Here is a 17,999-nt window from a genome sequence, read left to right as displayed (position 1 = left end):
ACTCGGCATCTAAAATGCCTATTGCCTCACTCAAAATGCCGATTGCCTCGCCGATTGCCTCACTCAAAATGCCTATTGCCTCACTCAAAATGCCGATTGCTCTCCGTTATGGATCACTGCCATCTCGCTTCTGTCTGCGTGGGTTCGAGTCTCGGATTCGGCCAATGTAGGTATATGAGTATGTGGTTCTTTATTTATGCTGACATTCATCCTCTTGTTAATTCTTCCAATATAAATATCAAATCATGAGAATTACTTATTTCAGCAGATAATTGTTCTCAAATCAAGAAAGCTGAAAAGGCTGTTGCTATATTAATAAATATTTGTCCTATAATAGAACATTTGTGAAAGGAGACAAAATCTAAACCAAATTAGTCTTCTATCTCAAGACCCTTCAGACGGCATCCAATTAGAAACTGATTCCATCAGACAAAACGTATTCGAAACCAGTCGATTCGGGGAGTTATAAGATCAAAAGACAGGTGGCAGGCAGATAGAAGGTAAGATAAATAATAAATATTTACCCAACCTAAAAGAAGAAATTACTAAATAAAATTTTATAAATTAGCTCTGTACAGTGGTTTAATTCAATGTACAATGGTTCTATTATAACAAATTTAACGAAATATTGTTAACATGTGACAAAAGGTATTGTGAATTTCTCTATACTAGCATTAATGGTCATCGAAACTTACATTGGAATGTTATTAAGGTGACAAAACTTTTAATAACAAAATTACAAGATAATGAAAACGAAGGTCAATTAAGATACTATGAATGCTCGAAAGCACTGAAACAGATGAAAATAAAACATCCAGAATTAAATGGGTATAAAAATGAATTTTACGAATCTATTTAGAAAGATATTATCCCTTTTCTTCTTAAATCGCTTAATCAGGCTTACAGTCAAGAAAAACAAATTTTACGAATCTATTTAGAACGATATTATCCCATTTCTTCTTAAATCGCTTAATCAGGCTTACAGTCAAGAAAAACAAACTACTATCCATTTCTTAATGTAGACCATACAATTGCTTCATTGCTAGTTAGTGATACATAAAGCGAATTGCTATGAGACAGGCATATTGTCGACTATACAAGACTTATAGACGACATTTTGGACAGAACAGAAGAGGGTGACACAGGAAGTCTTCGTTTACGAGTTGATTTTGGAAAAGCATTTGATTCTTTAGAATGGTCATTTAAACACGAAATTTTGAAATACTTCAGCTTTCTTAACTTTATTTGCACACTGTGTTAAAACCTTTATCCAGATGTACTATGCCGTGTAACCAACCAATATTGGTTATGGATTCCCATTCTTGCGCGAGAAGAGAGAGATAAAACAAGGGGATGCTCTTTCTTCACACTTATTTATAAATGTGTGCTCTGCTATTATATATAACCCATCCGTTACTGGAAAATACTGTGAGTTTTTAATAAATCCATATGCTAAAGAAGCATCGATCTTTCTGCCTGATGACAATTTTCAATGGAAAATGCTATTGGACTCCTTGAGAAGATTACAGATTGTTCTGGTTTAAAAGTACATTTTGAAAAATCACTGCAGTATGGATTAGAAGTATAAACGACGTAGAGCATTGCTACCAGAAAGACATTTACACTGGAATCATAAGGGCACATATAAGTTGCTTAGACTTTTCTTTTATATGAGTGTGGTATATACAAGTAATACATTTTGGAATGAAAATTAAAAGCACAGGATAAATACTGGTCTTTGTGTAATCTTTATATATAGGTAATATTACTCTAATTAAATCCTTGTCACTTCTAATTCTTATATACCACTTACATTTTTACCTATTTTATTAAAAATATTGAAATCTCTTTTTTTTTTCCTTTGGAAAGGAAAGAGAGACGAAATTAAATCCAAAATTACAAATGTTATCAAAGATGGAGGCATTGCTATGCCTCATATAGAACCCTAAGATCTGTAATTATCTATTGGCAATATAGAAACTCCATGACCTACATCTATTTGTCACACGGGAGTTGTCTTGTTTATAAAATATATGAGATAGATGGAAAAGACGCACTAAACTTTTAACGATATGGACTTTTTCAGATAGCAAATCAATTTAATCCTTTTTAGAAAAATATGCCTTTTAACGAGAATACATTTTGTCAAGAAAGACCTATCTGAGTTGAAAAAATGTTTACACTACTGATCTGTCATGTGGTCGTCAAATTTGGTGACAGGTTATATTGCAAAAAAGCCATTGACACACACTTAGGTGTGCTCTCACAAGCATTCACACATAATAAAAATGAATTAATATATGTAAGTATAAAGGCCAACATGTCCATATAAGAACAAAATGCTATAGATAGGTATATGCCTTTCAGTGTGTCAGAAGCCATATATACAGAGAATACAATATGCTTAGATTATCTCCAGATCTTCGACCGCGTAATCCGGAGTTCATTGTTAGTTGTTGGTCGGAGATTTCACTTTATTTACTTTGCTGCGTATGACGTAACCATTTTTGTACCCAAAATTACGTAGATAATGTAAATTGATTTATCAAAGTTATCTCTTTAGTGTCATTTGCAATTGTTGGATGCTACTCTAGATGAAGATGTATATATTTTCATGATTTTAAGTTCTTAACACAAATTTATTTTTTAAAAATCAGCCTTGACTCTAAGTGTTTCCTGAATAAAACTATATCTCAATGATTCATTTCCTAAACTTTCAAACACTTTTTCCTACTTCAGCGTATATATGATGTACATTTTCAGTAATTCACCCAGTTTATATATTCTTTCTCAGGACTATATGGTTTTTAAATATGTAAAAAAGTGGAACGAGAAATATAATTAATTTAAAATACAATACAAAGATAACTCTATCCACCATCAGGATACAACTGGGACCTTCATGCAGTCCATGACTATTACTACAGAAACGTTTTCTTTCGTGTAGTGATCGTAGTTCATATGATAAATATTTCTGTCTACATATTTTATAATCAGGCCTTAAACCACAGTTTATCAACTTCAGCGCATCCTGCCCTAATGGCACTGTCTGCGTCGGTATTTCTTTGCTCCGATACCTTTGCATAATGCCTCTTTTGTTCATCTACACACCGTTTGTCCCATGTCAAATCAACGTTTTCAAAATAGAAAAGTTCTCTATGAAGAGCACTTTGATTTAGATGTTTGCATAGGTTAGGGCAAATGTCAAAACCACCAGAAAAACAAATTCCTGTCTTTAGTGCGTTTCTTAATGTCTGAGGCCGTTTCCAGTTCGGATGGTAACGGTAATGTATGGCTGCTTTTGGCCTTGGCAATTTTTGGTCCTCAGTAACATTCGTTTGATAGAACTCATAAGGCTGCCTGTTTGGAGAGTTGCCTTCTCCGTGCCATTTGCCATTGTTATATGATTTCAGATGAAAATAAAACTTATATTTGTCTCTGTGGAAGGTCCACATGTACTGAGCCATAATACTGAATTGGGATAATACTTCACCCGAATATTGTCTGTATACCTCATCAAAAGTTTTGTTGTGGAGCTTTTCCATATAACTTCTTAGTTCAACAATATGGGATACCTCCATTATGACGGGGAAATATGCCATACCTCTCATGATTTCTTTTGATTTGTACATTGATGCTGTGATGAGAGATTCCATTTTAAAATATTTCTCATCCGACTTTCCATAAGTTCCCAAAATCACAGGTTTTCCTTCTTCAAACAAAATCTCTGGTACCACTCTGGTTATGAACAGTGTATCTGTATCCAAAAAACCAACATATTTTTTCCTTATTTTGTCCTCAGGGTAGAAGAAATCCCTTTGCATTCTCTCATGGCCTTTACTATGGTAAATGCCTGGATCAATCGGACTTTGATACTCTACTCTAGGGTACGGATATCTTCCTGACAATGTTTTTCCAAGTTCTTTATCCATAGTATTTTCTTCATCTAGAACGACTACGAGAGACACATTTCCTGGCCAAAAGTATCGCAAACTCGGAAGTAAAAACTCGTAATATTGCTTTGTGAACTTGCTAGTCATTCGAAGGTATAATTCTAAGTTTTCAAAAGCCATTTGATTTTCCTTTCCGAGGTGCTCGCAGTCGTCACAGGTCTCATTCAGGCCTTTCCATATGTAATTGTATAGCTGCATTTTATAAAGATAAAACGTAGCAACGATACTGGAACAAAGACATAATGCCAGGAAGGTAGTGCTGAAGACTTTCAAAGAATTCTTTCCGCGAATATACATCTTTTCTTTTTCAGATTAACATATGGAAAGTGAGGTCAGAGCTGGTCTGGTGAATCTATGGACGAAAGTTCTGAAAAATGAAGTGTAAGAAATAAAGGTTTCAATGTTTGAATTTTGTTAGGCGAGTAAAGGATTTATATATTCTGTAAAACAGTTAAAAGGTTAATCCCCATGAAATCAAACTCATTGCCGTCTTAAACAAAATTATATTTAGAACCTGATTGACCTCCAATCCATATTAAATTTGTAGATTATACGAAAAATAAAATCTGAGAATGTAATGATAGAAAAGATATAAGGCAAACTTGAAAGTATTTTCTGAACTACAAATAGTGAGCGATGGATTGTCTGTGTGTTGAAAATTAACATATCAGCAAAATGTCTTTCTTATGTATTTTTAGTTTTTCTTATCATATCAGCCAATATCTTCGCATTAAAAATAAATATACAAAGGGAGTCATGGATCTTTCAGTTTGAAACCGTATCAATACTGCCCATTGTCCGTTATACCTGTCATAATGTTACACTAATAAAGTTCAATCCATTATATAACTGGTTTATCAAAAACGTTTTCTTAAAAATGGCATTACTGTAATGATAAATAGCCACGCAAGAAATACAAATGCTAGTTCCAATCAATTAAAAGATGCGGGCCTGGAATTGTGTGCTTTCCAATTATACAAACACATAATGTAATCGCTCATATATCTTCATTTAAAAACACCCATTTAATCTTAGCGTATAAATGAAAGAAGTACACGTGTAATCTTATTGTTAATACAAACAGAAGAAATTGTATCTGAGATTTAAAAGTCATATATATCTCCTGTGAGAGATACATTGTTTAAGTTTGTCAAATAGGTCTTCGGTGTTAGATACATTGTTTATGTTTGTCAAATAGGTCCCGGGTGTTCATACATTGCTTATGTTTGTCAAATGGGTCCCCGGTGTTACATACATTGCTTATGTTTCACAAATAGATCCCCGGTGTTAGATACATCATACATGCCAGAGTAGCTTCAGTCAAGACCACCGATTCCGGCACATACCGTTGCAAAGGCAAGCGTCGCCGAACTTGCAAACATGTGCTGGATACCGAATCTTTCAGATGTCCGACATCAGGAGTTTAAGAACACGATCATTCAGAAGTTAGGATGTCGAGCCAATAATGCATTCTTATTTCTGACATCCAAGATCTGTGCCAGTCAATATGTTGGCGAAACATTAATTTCAGAAAGCGATTAAATAAACACAAAAGCTAAATTCGCAAAACAATCAACCCGAACGTCGCCAACTACCACAACTTGGAATGGAGATTCAGTCGAATCCCTCGACATGTTACCAATTTAATCTAGCCTGGGTTAGACAGACTTAGAACGCGCACGTTATCAACGATGCAAGATACAACAATTGCAAATTTCAAGGGGAGTTGGGCCTAAATTATTTTTTTTATTATCGCGTAACCATTTTGCACGTGCGCCCTCAACATACTTTGTGTTAATTTACTTATTTATTTATTTATTTATATATGTATAGCACACACATTAAAAATAACATGCTGTTCAGGTGTTGGTACTAAACAATTTGTCATACATATACTGTTGGTACATTCGGCCATGGCGTATTATTACGCATATGCCAATATTGTTTCAACAGCGGGTTATTGCTTACATAAATAAGAAATTAACAACAAAAGGTATTAATAATTCTCGTTTTCTAAACGAATTAAGCATGATACAAAATTTCATCGAAATCCCATCTGCTTGTCCTTATAGATCGACAGCCCATCTCTCTCTCTCTCTCTTAGGACAAAATACTTGGATATCTGTGGAGTGAGATAGAAAGAGAACTTGAGCTCAATGACGCACTAGAAGATGACCGTACACCAATTAACCTACAATAATCTGGGTCGTCGTAACCGTTTGTCTATAATTTCCATGGGTTTTACATAGATTGTTCAAAATACCAATGTTTTGGAGGCGCACACATTACGTTGTTCATTTGGTCCTTTGATTATTTAAAAAACAAAAAACACATTTAGGTGCTATCTTTCTTTTCCTCTTACTGTGTTCATTGGCCAGGAAGCAGACTAAACGACCAGCAAAGAAACATACCGAAGGACCATAAATACAATAGCTTTATGGTAAGTCTCCTTAAAATACTCCCACCCACCTCTCTCTCCCTCTCTCTCTCTCTCTCTCTCTCTCTCTCATTCTTTCTGTCTGTCTGTCTGTCTGTCTGTCTCTCTCTCTCTCTCTCTCTCTCTCTCTGGAGCATTGTAGCAATATATGGGCAAAACTCCGTGAATAAAGGACCGTAACTGGTTTGCACCTATCTCATGCGAGATATCTCTAGACAAATGAAAGATGGCAATATTTTCCAGAGAAACCGACCCAGGGATAAGGGAAAGAGGGAGACAGAGGAAAGAAACAATCGTAGGTTCGAAAGCATAATAATGACTAAGACCAATTGACTACTGGTTCTTCATTTAGCTTAGTCTGTATTCCTCAATCTTTTCAATACAGTCGCCGGTGACTGAATAACCATGCCTTCAGTGTTCAAAACCATGCGTTCAGTGTTCAAAAAGATAATCATGCAGTGTTTGTAGTTATCTACTTTCTTCATTTAAACCATGTTTAAATCATAAGTATATCTTAATTTTATTGAATCAATTTGAATGAAAATAGAAAGAAAGAAAAGGATCGTGAATAGACGACAAATAATAGAGCTACACTCTGGGCACCCTGGGTACTCTAGGCACCCTGGGCACTCTAGGCACTCTGGGCACCCTGGGCACTATAGGCACTCTAGGTACTCTAGGCACTCTGGGCACTCTGGGCACTCTAGGTACCCTGGGCACTCTAGGCACTCTGGGCACCCTGGGCACTCTAGGCACTCTAGATACTCTAGGCACTGGGTACTCTAGGTACTTTGGGCACCCTGGGTATTCTAGACACTCTGGGCAAGAATGTGAAGAGTTCATTCAATACGTCAATCCGTACTTGCCTGTAGTCAGTCTTAACACTATTGGCAAAGCAAGTATGTGTTTTTGTATAGGATATTAATAAAATATATTAACAAATGTTTCATTACAAGCAAATGAGGCTTGCCGAGTTTCTTTTAATGAAAAATTATACATCTCGTGGTATATCAATAATTGGGCGTACATATTGTATTCTGACAATCGTATACTCATTATTGCCACTTTGAAAACGAAGACATATGGACAATTTTCTTTTGCATACCAGGGCAACGTCGAACGAATTGCCCACTGTACTTAGATACAAAAAAACAGGGATCCCATTCAAGAGTTCAATCAAAACTCACCTATTTCGACGGCAAGAACAAATTTAAAGACCTAACAATGTTTCCTACCTTAAATATTTTCAGCAGGTTATATTTTTTATTCTTTCTAATTTCATTGTGTTCTACTTTCATGGTGTATGTGTTTTTTAATCATATCATAATATATATGTTTTTTAAGTGTTAGCTGTTGTCTAATGTTAAACTTCTATAGATTAGGCGCTATAGAATGTCCTCATTATGTATATATATATATATATATATATATATATATATATATATATATATATATATATATATATATATATATATATATATATATATATATATATATATATATATATATATATATATGTGTGTGTGTGTGTGTGTGTGTGTGTGTGTGTGTGGACAAATTCGAACTTACAATGGCATGCGCATGTCTCAGTCCACTAGCTCAATAATCAAATTTTTATATGATAATAATAATAATAATAATAATAATAATAACGATAATAATGCACGTGAAGATGAAGTAGGGTAAGAATGATGATGATTATTGGAAAGATTATATTTGTGTTTGAATTTTCATCCTGTACTTTATGCAAACATCATTTAAGATGGATAGATAGATGAATATATAGACAGACAGATACAATTTATCTCACCTCTTTTAAAAGAAAGATGAAGATTCTCTCATTGATTGACGAAATTGCCCCATTAATTCGTATCGTACGCTGTTAATTATTTGTGCACCTTTCTCTCTGCTATCCTTTCAGAATTACTGCATATTACTAACTTCACGTATTGCAAAACTAATAGGAAAATTACCAATGCGTAGCTGGAGAAAGTTTATCTTTTCTAAATGATAATATGTACGCAAGGCAATACATAAACTAAAGATATGCTAAGTATACATACATGAGAACAAACATCTATGTATTCTGAAGGAATGTCTTTACCCTCCACCGATGCGTATCAAGAACTGTATTTTTCATCGCTCTACCTGCTTACATTTCGTTATGAAATGCTATAAAACATCATACTGGAGCTTGAATTACGGCTTCCTGTAACAAGAACGCGTAACTAGTATAAGGGGACGATACAACCCTTTTGGGATGATAGGCTTCTACGGAAATGTAATTCGACATTATGGACGTAACTAGGTATGCTGAAAATGATAGACCGTATAGCACTCTGTAGTCATTTATCATGATGGGAACAGACCGTATAGCACTCTGTAGTCATTCATCATGATGGGAAGAGACAATATAGCACTCTGTAGTCATTCATCATGATGGGAAGAGACAATATATCACTCTGTAGTCATTCATCATGATGGGAAGAGACCGTACTATCTGTAGATCTTTAATGTGATGGCAAGGCAGGTTCCACTAACCGAATGTTAAGTTAAAGAACGTAGTTCTATAACCATCTATAAGCATTTTAATAGTACAGTTACGAATGCAGCTTTGTATGGGAATTAACATGTGTAAGTAACACCAGCTATTGGTATTGAACAGTATGTGTCGGTATAGGGACTCTTAGAAACGTAACGTGGCCATCTTCTAAACAACTGCCATTTGATGATATAAGCGATGTTTAATTTTCTCGTACTAATTCGAAGCCATCTCCTTAGATTAATCAGGGTTGAATGGCGCGAAAGACGAGCGCTCCTATCCCGAAGAGATCCGAAACTGAAGGCAATGATGTGACTGTTATGGCCTACGAATTACTGATGTGATAGCAGTCTGTTGTTGAATCTCATAAATATTATTTCAGGTTTGAATTCAGTATAAATATCAACGAATGTCTTTTTCCAAGAATTGTTTCAGATCGCTTTTGTATTTCCAGAGAAAATAATCACTTGAATTCAATAATTTGAAGAAAACAAAATTAAGCCCACACTGGTCACAACATATTACAACTTACAGTGCCAGATGTTCACGCAAGACTGGTAAAATCTTCACAGTCGCAAGATAATATAGCTCTCTGCTTGATCTCGGGTCACATTACCATTTTCTAAAAACAACCATTACCTAATGAATAATAACCATCTAGAATGATCTAATGAGCATTGTTTACCTACAAAAGAATAGCCTATAAACTTCACATGGGAATCTCCAAAAACCATTACCCTGATCAACACATTTACCACTTCCTGTTTTCCTTAATAATAATTTGGTTAACAAGCTCATATACATAGAGAATAATGAAGCTATTATTAGTTGTTTCCATAAATGACAAATATCTAGAAGGTCAATTATGTCAAGAAGAAATGAGCTCAGTTTTGGACAAGTGTAGTAAACAATGTTACATTATAATATCATTTAATGACATAAAATAATTAAAGCTAACAGACAAACAATTAAAATAAATATACATTAAAGTACTATGGACCAAGAGGGATTCGGTGCGATGAACCTCTAGAGCAGTCAATGGAGGGGAGGAATGATCACTCAAGTCTTTATACCACTGATACAACACTGCTTCTTCCGAGATGTGACCCCAAGCGTCATCCAGATACTCGTTCAATGTTTCTTCTTGACTCATCATAAATCATTGATCGTGTTGAATTTGACTGGGATGATTGTCTTGACATCCACAGCAATGTTTCTTGGTCAATTCTGTAATGTGTTTGGCAAAACAGGAGACTAGATATTGTTCTTGTTCTGGCCATCTGGACATGACCATCCCCTCTTCGTCTTTGTCTTTGGGTTCTGCTTCCACGATATCCTCCTATTCCATTTCCAAAGATTCTCCCCCATTCAAAGAGGGATAATGGTCTTCCGTAATTTCTAATAGCCTAGAATGACTTTTCTCAAACGGTTGATTTCTATCTTACTATCGAATTCAGCATACAGGATGACGTTCACCGTCTCGGGAAGAGGATCTTTAACCATGAGTTTCACACGAATTTGGTGTGATTTTAAAGGGTGGAAATGTCCCTTGTCGCTGCCTTGGTCTGGAGTGAAATCAAAGAGCCACAAAGCGTAACCACCTGCATAATCGTGGTATGAAATGCTATGGCTAGTGATGGTCCCTAACTGACCGACAGCTTCGTACAGAGACAAGTACGATCTCAAGTAATTCTTCTGAGCAAAGTTAGGTTCGACTGGTCTGGTACTCAAGGTTTGGCCATCGCAACTGACTTCGATTTTGGACACGATGTAATGATCAAACTCGGAGGGACTTTATACCAATTATTAAACGTTTGGATAACTGACTTTGGAACAGATGATCTACGATCTTGGATCTGAGCCCAGCGGCAATGGTGAAAGTTTTCTCTTTTACCCTTCATATCGGATACATGGCAATCCTTCTGCTCATAGTGTGACTGATGTCGTTTCCCACTTTAGGTAACAATTCCACGCGTCTCACGTAGAGTCTGGCTTCTTGGATGATGGTTTTGTATTAGTAACATGATCAGTTATGAAATGGAAAGCAGTACTGCTGCGATTCAGTCTTAGCCGGATATCCACACCGCTCAGCAAATACTATTCTTGCAACCACGCGTCCAAATGAAAGCGATCCATCAGCTCTAAACTGCTTTTGGGTGGTGTGAGTTTGCTTCGACGATCCCACATTTTCTTCGGATATTGTGTCGAACTTGTACCTTGTGTCACGTTATCAGGCAAGCATCCAGATGGGTGTTTTTGTCTTCATTTCCGTACGGCTAAGAATTTCCCAGGTACGCTTGGTAAGGCTAAGAATCCATGTTATTACTGATCAGTTTGTTATTCAAATATAAATCACTTCACTGAACAAGGATGTATAAAATTGTTGACGGCGGCTACTTTATTGTCTTCCTACGGTTTGGTATTGTCTGTCGTTTCGATCACATTGACTTTCATGTACAAGTAACTACTATTCAGATCGATGTAGTCTTCGGGTTTTCCCTTGATTTCAAACTCGATGGGAGCTGAATCCGTCAAAGAGGAGACGTGATGATATTCTACCCATTGGGATGTTTTGCTTCGCCATCATGGTGGTTGGCACGGCAAACAGATCCAGTTCCGACGAGGTACATGCGCAAGACTATCGAATCATCATTTGTTTCTCTCTCTCTCTCTGATATATATATATATATATATATATATATATATATATATATATATATATATATATATATATATATATATATATATATATATATATATATATATATATATAGGTGTGGGTGTTGGTATGTTAGTGTGGAAAATTCGAACTTAAAATGACATGCACAAGTCTCAGTCCACCAGCTCAATAATCAAATTTTGATATGATAGTAATAATAATAATAATAATAATAATAATAACGATAATAATACATGTGAAGACGAAGTAGGGTAAGAATGATGATGACTATTGGAAAGATTATATTTGTGTTTGAATTTTCATCCTGTACTTTATGCAAACATCATTTAAGATGGATAGATAGATGAATATATAGACAGACAGATACAATTTATCTCACCTCTTTTAAAAGAAAGATGAAGATTCTCTCATTGATTGACGAAATTGTCCCGATTAATTCATATCGTACGCTGATGTTGTTGCTTCTCTTTAATTGCATGTGCACCTTTCTCTCTGCTATCTTTTCAGAATTACTGCCTATGACTAACTTCACGTATTGCAAAACTAATAGGAAAATCACCAATGCGTAGCTAGAGAAAGTCTATCTTTATTTTAAATATAATATGTTCGCAAGGCAGTACATAAACTGAAGATATGCTAAGTATGCATACATGAGAACAAACATCTATGCATTCGGATGGAATATTTTTACCCTCCACCGACGCGTATCAAGAACTCTATTTTTCATCGCTATACCTGCTTACACTCCTTTTATATCAAAGGTCACACAGTCACAATACGACTTCCTGACGGGCAAATAGCAAAGATGTACAAATTCGGGTTGAACGTGATAGATTTTCCCACCTTCCTTCTGATTGGTTGTGGCAGAAAACACTTTGAAAGGAATGACTCGCAGTAACGGCACGCATGTGTGTCCCACCACGTTGTACTTCAGCACATCGAAGTACACAAATATCAAATTTAATCCTTTCTTCATTTCTACCGGGGTACGAAAACACCTTGATAAATCGAAGCAAGTTGTGGGTGAGAGGTGGCATCTTGTTACCCTTGATCAATTCAGGACAAAATGTAATGCCCACAGTTTTGGCATCGGAAAATTTCATCAGTAGGCGACCAGCCACTTTATGCTACTCGATCGCGACACTTGGTTTGGTTTTGTTCAAGGCTTTGCTAAATAGCGCATTCAATCTGGCAGCAATCGTTTTCACCACTAAAATAATAGCCTGCCGAAATGTTCACAGTATGGATGCACCGTGCAGTATTGGGGGACACTTGTCGTTTTATAGAAGCATCTACTGTTTCGTTTTTGTTTAAGTATTTTTGCACTTGTTCGTTCAGAACTTCGACCTCAAAAGTGTTTTGAATCTCAAAACGGACACTTTTCAGTCGGGTTTTGGCAGCACGATACAATTTCTGAACTCCTCCGTATCATTCAGGATACAAATGATTGTAGTAAATGCTGGCTAACACGTTCTCTATCAGGACCTTTTTCAAAATAAGTCACACACTGTTCACTGATGCTAGTTTGGGTAGGTTGAGGTGGTAGTGGGTAGTGGTAGTGATGATGGTAGCGTTAATGGGATGGCTTTTGTCTTGCTTTCTTTTTTTCACTTCTGTTTTACCTTCTTTCTTTTTCACTTCTGGTTTCCCTTCTTTCTTTTTCACTTCCGTCGAACAAGGATTGGATTTCATCTTTTTAACCCAAGCTATGAGTTCTACTTGTTGGGATTTGATGGAATGGGTCAACAAGGACGCTGAAATCTTGCTAGGAATGAGAGCGGATGTGGGTGTTTGAAAAACTTTTCGTGACTCTTTTTCCTCAGGCGTCCGTAGCGTTGTATCTGTCTTGGTCACTGGGGGTGGTGGTGATGGACTTTTCATCAGGGCCTTGAAATATTGTAGAGTTGGCTGAGCTCTTTCGTCTCAAGATTTCTGCTGAAATAGAGTCGTTGCAACACTTGACTGTACCGTTGCGATGTTTCCTTTTTCTGACAAATCGCTGCGATCAAACAACGATTGCAATTCGTGTCGTAACTGGGACATCTCGGTCAAATAAGGACTGTGAGGTAAATGCGGGGTTCGATGTTACTGCCAGGGATGGAATTGCATTCACCGTTTGTAAGGCACTAATGTCAGTTTTCGTGCTTTCATCAGATTTAAAAGGTCATGTCTGAGATTATTTGATCCTACATATTTTTACCTATCCCTTTTGAAACAGCTCTCGTCATGAGGCCTCTAATTAGTGGTGGCAATGTGGCCTTTAGTATGAGTGCTAACAATATGTACACAAATCCTATACATTCTACCAACTTCTTTTGGTTTTGTCGGATGGGTATTTTCATTTGGACCATTTAGCAAAGAACGCGTCGATGATTGGCTAAGCATTCTTTCTCATGTTTAGACAAAGTTATCGTTCCGTTCAAGATATTCAGGAAACATTTGCACACGGTATCGATGACACCTTTGGGGGCGGTTTGAATCAGTTGTTTTCGCATGGGTGGAGGGACGTTAGACAGGACGGACAACACGTCCTAATGTTTGGCTAAACGAGGAGGCAGTCCTTTCCTGTTCTTTCTTTTCGGGTAGAAGACGGATATCTTCTGGGTTTGTTCCGGGGTCGGAGGGCTTATAACTGATGCAGATGAATGATGATAAAACTGAGGCCATTCTGATTAAAACACAAAGACTTTTTCATTCACATCCTTTACCTCAAACAATGAATATCAGCAGCACCAACATTAAATTCACACAATCAGTACGAAACCTAGGTGTTACTGTAGACAGTACTCTCACATTGCAACAACATGTCATGAACATATGCAAGGATGCATACCTTGAGCTTAGACGCATCAGCTCCATTCGCAAAAATCTTTCAGTTGATGCCACTAAAACACTTGTGTGCTCATTAGTACATTCAAGACTGGACATTTGTAACTCAATTTTGTCTGGTTCATCTCAATATATACTCCAAAAACTTCCAAACACAGCTGATCGAATCATACTTACAGTATCACGATCAGAGCACACCTCCCAGCTGATCTGTACCCTACACTGGCTATCCATTCGATCCAGAATCAAACACAAAATTTGTTCTCTGTGCTACGTTTCACTGACGGACTCTTGTCCAACATAGCTATCCGACCTCACCCATGTGTACACACAAGCAAGATACTTACGCTCCTCTTCTGACAATCGTATACTCATTATTCCCACTATGAAAACAAAGTCATATGGATAGCGTTCTTTTGCATACCAGAGCCCAGCAACGTGGAATGAATTACCCACTGAACTTAGACACAAAGACACAGTGATCACATTCAAGAGTGCTCTCAAAACTCACTTGTCTTATTTCGACTACAAGAACAAACTTAAAGACCTAATAATATTTCCTACCTTAAATATTCTCAGCAGGTTATATTTTATGTTTTCTAATTTCATGGTGTTTTATGTTTGTAATCATATAATTATATATGTTTTTTATCTTACAGGTGTTGTCTAATGTTGTAAAGCGCTTAGAGCTTCTAAAGATTAGGCGCTATACAAAGTCCTCATTATTATTATTATTATTATTATTATTATTACCAGTCCTTTTGACGATGTCTTTGACTCTCGGTTCCTCGAAAATGTGACGACATTTTTTTCTATATCGCCAAACAATCCTCCTCTTTGGTTGCTTCTCTTTTTCTTTTGACGACTGTGTCTTTTCCAGGTGAAGTGTCCATGCGTGTCTAAGCGTTTTTTCCAGATACAATGTGTTTTATTTATTTTGGTTGTGTTGTGAATCATCTGGATGTAGCGTGAAGGATTGGACAAATTATTCGTCTTTGGTAGACACTGTTGTTGTTAAATTCTTTTCCACGATCAACTTAACGTCACTTTAGCAAACGATCGCCTTCCTTCGTTTTTCTGGATGTTGTATAAAGTAATGTCTTACTGCTCCAAGTAGTTTTCTTTGAATTTCTCTTCGTTTGTGGGTGTGTGATACCAGGAAAGATTCACGCTGGCTTTTTGTTTCAGTTTCAAAAAGGCATCCACGTAGTCTGCGATAATGCCTTTCTGAATCTCGTTGCCCTTGTGGTAATGTTCTGTCTTGGGAACATGACACAGCGAACGCACGTTCAAGTATTTTATTTCTTCTTCTTTCTCCTCATCAGAGTGGTACAGAAAACAGGTGTCATTCGTCCGTCCTCCGAACAAACTGTGTCACGTTGAGAGTAATAATTCGGACATCCGTGAAATAACCATTCATTGAACTTCTTGGATGCACTTCTCGCACACTCGGTAAGCCACACAAAAATTACTAATGTGAATACCAGTCTCATGCAAGCATTGAAAATCGAAAAAGATGAAAGTCCCTTTCATCTTATAGTCATCTTCCTCTTCCTCCTTTTGTGGTTGATATTTATCTTTATTGCATTCGTGATCCAATTCCACGATTTGGTGACAAATGGGACATCGTTTCTTTCCTGGACAAATATGTGACTTGGCATTATTGCTACGTATCACTTGTCCACAAGTAAGGCACAATCTCAGGAGATGGAAAGCACTTCTCTGCTATGAACCTTGCGTATTGTTGTCGGTAACAGGTAGGGCTGACGAAAGTGCGCTGACCAACTGATCAATGCACTCGCTTTTGTCCGTCTTCAAGACAGGGTTTAGAGGCCAAACATCATGGTCATTTCGATCCACAATACTTGTGTTGGTTACGATTGTTATACTCATAGTCACATTTCTCACGATAATAACTCTACCCCCGTAATCAGGTGATACTATTAATAACTCCTTTTTGCGTCGATTCCTTTGGGAAGAGAAACGTGGGCCATGTACAGTGTCGCTTTTCCATCGGTGATGTGAAACTTGTCGTTGGATTGTTTCACGTGTTGAATCTTGTCGATCCAAACGGGAGACTTCAGACTGTCGTGATAAATGGAAAGTGTCAAGCGATCGTCTTTTCTTTTCTTGCTTCACATTATCGTTTCACTGTGGTTAACAAAGAATTCCACACATCGATGATGACCTCTTCTGCTTTCTCCAGAGTTGTCGGACTTGAAATTTTTAAACTTCACCGTAGACCTGTAGACTGCGTTTCTAAATTTTCTAGAGGAGCGTTTGTCCGTCTTTCGAGTGTGATAGTACTTTTCGGAGGTTTATGGTAGTGGACTTTGGTTTGACGTAGACTCTCTAGGTCTAAATTTAGGTTCACTCATGTTATCTTCGAAATCGCAAACATGAATTTGAGCCAAAACTTCATCTACTGTGCGACGTAATAGGTCGCTTTTTTGCCTCTTACTTTCTTCTCCTCTCTTCACGAAAGTCTGCGATCGTTTCATCTTGATTGCAAAATTCAACTTACTACATTTTCAACGCCATGGTTCCCTATATATCAATGCAAGGTGATTGTCTTCCTTAAAAATGGGTCAGTGTCTTCCCTCAAAGTATTCAGTTCACCCTCAATCCTACCAGAAAGATGGAAGACCCAAGACAGATCGAACTTCTGAACAGAGCTTTGATAGGTGTCATATGATGTTTTTCTTTAGAGAAGCCGACGGACTGCTCCCCCTCTATTGGAGATAAAAGTCAAGATACTTGCAATATCTGTCAGAAGAAAGGACATGGGTATTCAGAATGTCCAAAACGTCAAAACAAGACCAGGGCCAAAAGAGAAAATGGTCAAGATGCATGTTATCATTGTCAAGAGAAAGGACACTGTCTTCAGAACGCCCTAAGAAACAACAGGAGCAGACGGTTGAGAGAGATTCAGAACAGGAAGAAGAGGTACCCTCCAAAAAGGTAGAACCCAGACACGTTCAGAAAGAGAAGGAAGAGAAGAAAAGAAACAAATAAGGAAGTGAGGACGACGAGGACAAACCTGTGACAGTGAAAACGTTCAAATAAGGAGAGAGTGAAAAGGCAAGGAAGAATAAAAAATGGACAATTCAAAGCGTTGTGTTGTGACACTGGATTGTATATTGTTTTTTTTTAGATAATACAACAGAAAGAAAAACGTGTCTCTTGGTTATAATTTATATAATTATAAGGACCTACACTCACGCAGTCACACACGATCATCATGGGGGAAAAGGGATTTTAAGTCTTAATTGATTTTGGCAAGCACTGATTAGTCTCTTTTCGAGAAAGTTGAGTGGCCCTGAAACGGACTTTTGGATGTCTGTGTTTTGGTTTCCTTAAAAACAAACTCAGGAACGGGAAGAAATGAGATTTAACTGCCGTATCCCTTTGCCGTGACGAAGACCTACTTCTGGACCTGCTCCTGTCGATGATTTAGTTGAGATAACTAGTGTGGGTGTCTCAGACGTAGTGGGAGTGTAAACGGGGTAGGACCGTTTGGTTCGGTAAGGTCTTCTTCTCTTGGGTCGTATTAAAGAA

The 17,999-nt window shown here is 37.0% G+C and overlaps 1 protein-coding gene across 1 annotated transcript; it reads right to left on the bottom strand.

Annotated features, from left to right (window-relative positions):
* Positions 1-1,225: 1,225 nt before the first annotated feature.
* On the bottom strand, positions 1,226-12,128 carry LOC149779718 (uncharacterized). The gene is made up of 2 exons (XM_089938672.1): positions 11,992-12,128; positions 1,226-4,320 (listed from the first exon to the last, which is right to left on the bottom strand). Exon 2 carries the CDS (start codon positions 4,248-4,250, stop codon positions 2,994-2,996), a length of 1,257 nt encoding a protein of 418 aa, XP_089794798.1. The 5' UTR covers positions 4,251-4,320; positions 11,992-12,128; the 3' UTR covers positions 1,226-2,993.
* Between the last annotated feature and the right edge of the window lie 5,871 nt (positions 12,129-17,999).

Source organism: Sinohyriopsis cumingii, chromosome 17 (assembly GCF_028554795.1).
Source record: "Sinohyriopsis cumingii isolate HCF-2022 chromosome 17, ASM2855479v2, whole genome shotgun sequence".
Lineage (NCBI taxonomy): Eukaryota > Metazoa > Mollusca > Bivalvia > Unionida > Unionidae > Sinohyriopsis > Sinohyriopsis cumingii.
The sequence above is the reverse complement of the archived record's forward strand: the minus strand, read 5'-3'. Positions and strand labels throughout refer to the sequence as shown.

Bases quoted from the DNA above. Each gene is read 5' to 3' on its own strand.
- LOC149779718 (XM_089938672.1), bottom strand. From the start codon at position 4,250: ATGTATATTCGCGGAAAGAATTCTTTGAAAGTCTTCAGCACTACCTTC.